At 37.1% G+C, this 5,633-nt stretch overlaps 1 protein-coding gene across 1 annotated transcript; it reads left to right on the forward strand.

Moving 5' to 3' along the window:
• Positions 1-4,294: 4,294 nt before the first annotated feature.
• On the forward strand, positions 4,295-4,783 carry LOC106874540 (uncharacterized protein K02A2.6-like). Its single transcript, XM_014922311.1, has one exon. The coding sequence runs from the start codon at positions 4,295-4,297 to the stop codon at positions 4,781-4,783; it is 489 nt and encodes a 162-aa protein (XP_014777797.1).
• The last annotated feature ends 850 nt before the right edge of the window (positions 4,784-5,633 follow it).

The following is a 5,633-nucleotide window of genomic DNA, read 5'->3' on the forward strand; positions in this document are numbered from 1 at the left end:
AAAAAGGCAAAAGATAGTCACTTACTGTTATAGTTTCTTCAATGACAATATTGACCAAGGTTACCGTAGTCTTTTCCGTAGGCTTTTCTTTCCACGGCCAAACCTAAACTGTCCTCCCCTCTTTTTACACGAGAACATTACTGTGATATACGATCCCTATTGATCGCTTTTTTTTTTCTCGACCCCTTTTGATCGAACTCCCCTCTTTTTCCCTTTCTACGATCCCTTTTGATCGACACACCCCTATTTTTTTCCTTCCCCCTCCCAAAAAGAAAAGCTCTATATTGTATTTGTCCCCTCTGTGTTGAGCCCTGTGTGGCTAATAAAAGAAATGTATCTATCTATCTATCTATCTATCTATCTATCTATCTATCTATCTATCTATCTATCTATCTATCTATCTGCCTGTGTTTTTTCTCTCTAATAGCAATATATCACTAAAATTTTTATTGTTGTTTCTATGACAATATTGCTGGTGATGCTGAAATCGTAGTTTTGTATGTTGCTGTTAATTCTACTATAGATGTCAATATAGCTGTTGTCGTTGATGTGGTTGTTGTTGCTCTTGTCGAACCCCAACACTGTACATCTGTTATTTGTCACTGGTGTCTGAAATAAGATTATTTTGTTGCTTCTTAACGTTAGTGTTGTGGTTATCTCCCCGCTAACACACATAGTTGATTTTTTTTCACTTTTTGTAGCAATTGATAGTGTTCTTATTGCTATTGGTTAGTCTTGACAAATATCCGAAATACAATCTAAATAAAACACTAAAATCTCCGTCTCTTCTAACCTCTATTCCAACATATTTTCATCACTCGTTCACTTTTTCAATAGATGCACACGCGCGCGCACACACACACACACACACACACACACGCACACGCACACACAGACACACACAAATACACACACACGTGCGCGCGCGCGCAACACACACACACACACGCACGCACGCACACACACACATCAGAAAGCCGGCAAGAGGAGTTGTAGAAGAGGCATATCGCAGCGCGTTGATTTGTCACTTCCGCTGCCATTAAAAAAAACCCTTAATGAATTGATAAATTTGATAGATGGCTACATAGCTGTTGTTTGAATGGCTGGGCGATTACACACACGCACGCACGCACGCACACACACACACACACACACACACACACACACACACACACACACACACACACACACACACACACACACACACACACGCACACACACAAGAGAGAGATTGTTTGAAAGATGGTTGGGGTAAAATATCGAAAGACACACGGATAGAGGATTGCTTGATAGATAAGTAAATAGATAGGTAAAACAAAAATGTCAAAAATAAAGGTACACGCATGCACATGCACACTCATACCTACTTCAATAAGTCAATAATCTAAAAACGAAACAACATGCGATATTAACAGTTAACAAAGAAAGACAAAAAAGAAAAAAGAGAACAAGAAACAAACAAAAACCTTGATGTCTTGTTAGCTATTTGCCGTCACTTGGCATTGTTTAGCTAAAGTAAATGGAAGGGGAGGCCTTTCATATTTTTCCGCTGCTCTGATCAATTAATATTTCTCTGGTTTATTCACTTACAACTAATTTGTAATATTCATTTTTATCTGTTTTGGTTTAATTTTGTTTATATTTTATCTGTATTGTTTCTATGTCTGAGTATGTATGAGTATGTTTGTATGTGTTTGTGAGAGTCTGTGCTTGTGTCTGTATTATGGTGAGTGTGCACGCGTTTCTTGTTCGTGTGTTTCCGATTATATATTTGTTAGCGCGTGCGTCCGTGTTATTAATATCAAAGTACTGTCGATTTGTGTTCTGTAAATCTACAATTGATAAAATAAGATTGTTGTATTTGATTTGATCAGCATATCTCTGTCTGTCATTGTCAGTTTATCTCTCACTCTCTTTGTATGTATGTATGTATGTATGTATGTATGTATGTATGTATGTATGTATGTATGTATGTAAACCCAAACACACATAGTTAAACAATGTTTCTATAAGTATAAATACTGTAAACATTAGCTGAAGAAAGGAGTTACAACAAATGTACAGTAAGACATTTTCAAAGAACATTACACTATTACAATGCAATTCTAGCAGGAAGTGTATCCCAAGATAAATAGAACTAGAAATCGGAGAAACTGTAAAGAAGATATATGCTAGCACAATCCTTCATAAAGTCTGAACATCTCCATTTCTATAGTTCAATTTTTAAATTCTTTTTATGAATAATTCTCGCAGCACCAATGCTACCAAATCTTTAATAACATACCGTAATTGTAATAATATTCTTAAATTTGCAAATAACACTGCCACTTCCGATCTGGCTAAATTCTTCTTATAAAAACAAGGCCAATGCAGGACAAATAAGAATTGAAAATGTCTCTAAAAAGGTGACTTCCCTTGTCTGTGCATTTATTAAATTTGAAATCCCATATAATTTCGTGTAGTATCGAGTAATATCCAAAAATGGAAGGAATTACCAACATTTTTAGGTGGATCGCTTAAAAAATTGTAGAAGTTCTTCCAGCATGAAATCATTGGTAGCACTGTTAATCTATAAATAAAGAATATTTACCAACCGAATGCGGTTTTGAGTAGTGGCACTTACTGTTCGATACTATCACATACATACATACATACATACATACATACATACATACATGCAGTATTGCCATACTTTTCATTCCAACCCTTCTCATAGCGCGATTTTAGCCTCACTCCTAACTTGTATGCAAAACCGAATGGTAGAATCAGCTGAAATGGATCTATGATAACGTATAGTATAAATATTGATATACCCACTCTATTGATAGAGATATTCAAGTGCCTATTTTTCTGATTTATGGATTCTTATATGGATGACTCTATGTATGTATGTATGTATGCATGTATGCATGTATGTTTACATACGTATGCATGTGTGTATCTCTATCTATCTATCTATCTATCTATCTATCTATCTATCTATCTATCTATCTGTCTGTCTGTCTGTCTGTCTGTCTGCCTGTCTGTCTGTCTGTCTGTAGGTCTGTCTGTCTGTAAGTCTGTCTGTCTATCTATCTATCTATCTATCTATCTATCTATCTATCTATCTATCTATCTATCTATCTATCTATATTAAAACTCGAAATTCGTCTATTTTCCTGCCATTTAAGAGAATAAGTGAATACAGACTAAAACTGACAGAAAAAAATGCGAATTAGGTCAAGTAATCGACGAAAGTGGGCGCAGACCGGACCCATCAAGGGCGACGGCAATACGAAATATGCCGCCCCCGACGAACATGACAATGCTACAAACATTCCTAGATTTGGTAAATTATTACCAAGTGTATATACCAAATATACATAAGGTAAGGGCACCATTTAATGAATTATAAAAAAAAATGCCATATGGGTTTGCCAGAAGCATTTAACGAGTTAAAAGATGTGTTAACTTTAGATATGTATCTTACGCATTTCGACCCAAAGTTAGAGATAATACTAGCTACTGATGCCAACAAGTATGGGATAGGAGCCGTGCTCCTACACAAGGATAACGAGGGCAGGAGAAAAGCTATTGCTCACACATCAAGAACATTATCGCCGGCGGAAAAGAGCTATAGCCAGATTGAAAAAGAGGCGTTGGCTATTATAGTTGGCATGAAAGCATTTCACAGGTTCATTGACAGCCGACGTTTTTGGCTGCAAACGGACCATAGATCTCTAATAACAATATGGTGATCCAAGAAAGGAATTCCGACACATACGGCAAATAGACTGCAGCAGTGAGGTACCGTTCTTTTAAACTACGATTATAGAATGGAATATCTTCCTTCAAAAAGTTGGGGGCATGCCGATGGTCTCTCTAGGTTAATTCCGAGAAATAACGAACCGCTGGAGTGGAATATCGTGCGTGAACTACCAGTAACTTTGGAAGAAATAAAAAGAAATGCGGGAAATGACAAATTTATTAATGAGACAAAAAAAAAAAACTGTGGTCGACAAAAGGGAATTAAAAAAAAAGGTCTGATGCAAAGAACCGCCAAGATGTGAACGTGTACTCTATATGTGATGGTGTACGCTCAGAGAGTGGTCATACCACAGACATTACAGAAGAAAATGCTAAAAGAGTTTCATGTGGGACACCCAGGCATCTCTAGAATGAAAGCGTTGATGCGAAGTTTCGTACACTGGCCAAGCATGGACAAGGAAGTTGAAAATCTGGTAAAAGGCTGCAGAGGATGTGCGTTGGCAGTGAAACTACCTACTAAAAATATGAACCTTGGCCGGAATTGAAAATGCCATGGTCTCGATTACATATCGATTTTGCAGGCCCAATAAATGGATATTATTACTTAATAGTAGTGGACAGCTACACAAAATGGCTTGAGGTCGTGAGGGGTAAACGACCAGCCTCATATACGGTAAGAAACTTATTACACGAGTTGTTCGCAAGATTTGGTGCACCGGATATAATTGTCTGTGATAACCGAATACAGTTTGTATCCTGTGAGTTTAAAAGATTCTACGGGATGTTCACATTAGAACATAAAACTATAGCACCGTATCACTCTAGATCGAATAGAAGGGCTGAACGGTTCGTGGACACTTTTAAGAGAGCTTTAAAGAAAGCTAATAAGGAAGCCACGGACGAGGTCACGATCCAACAATTCTTAAGGGTATACAATGTAACTCCGAACCCAAATGCGCCAGAAGGAAGTTCAGCAGAATTAATGTTTACGAGAAAGGTGAAGTCAGTATTCCATAAACTGTTACCGGTGAAGTGAAGAAAAAAAATACGTACAAGTAAAGGCATGCCAAAATTCTTTAGAATCGGTGACAAGGTATATGTAAGAATGTACAAAAATGTCAAGCAATACTGGGAAGAAGGAGAAATTGTAGCATACATAGGAAGAATGGTGTAAGAAACAGAAATGGAATGGAAAGGAGACATAGAAGTCAGCTTAAAGAAAAAGTCATAGAAAAAGAAGCAGCATGAGTAGAAATACTGATGGATTAGCTATATGACACTTTTCAGGTTCCAACACCATAACAAAAAGTTAAAACTATAAGTACAAGGAAAATGAAGAACACCTAAGTCCTAAGAGTGGACCCTAAGAAGAAAATATATTGAGTATATATATATATAAAGAAGAGGTGGGGTAATAAAAGAAATTGTTTGTTAGATAAAATAATTAAAAGGGGAGATGTTGTATAGAGAAACTGTACACCTCGCCCGGTAAAAAGTGGTAGCAGGCAGCCATTATAAATAGACAAGTAGCCGGTCGACAGTGGAAGGTCGAAGGTCGAGACTACGAGAAGACTGTGTTGATAGTCGAGTCTGTGCTAATATAGTAATTATACTGTGATACTGAGTGGACGTTATAAAGATCCAACCTTTAGAGGATAACAACACTGTACGACAAGGGTTCGTACAGTGCCAGATAGAAACATTCTATCGACGACTTCGGAATATAACAATATCTGTCAGAGCGACAACCGTTGTCGAAAGACAGATACAACAGTGGCAAAAGACCGCTTTACAATATATATTTTATATATGTATTTGTGTGTCTGTATATATTTCTCTCTCTCTCTGTCTCTCTCTCTCTGTCTCTCTCTGTGTGTCTCTCTCTC

The sequence above is a fragment of the Octopus bimaculoides genome, chromosome 14, assembly GCF_001194135.2.
Source record: "Octopus bimaculoides isolate UCB-OBI-ISO-001 chromosome 14, ASM119413v2, whole genome shotgun sequence".
In the NCBI taxonomy this organism is placed as follows: Eukaryota; Metazoa; Mollusca; class Cephalopoda; order Octopoda; family Octopodidae; genus Octopus; species Octopus bimaculoides.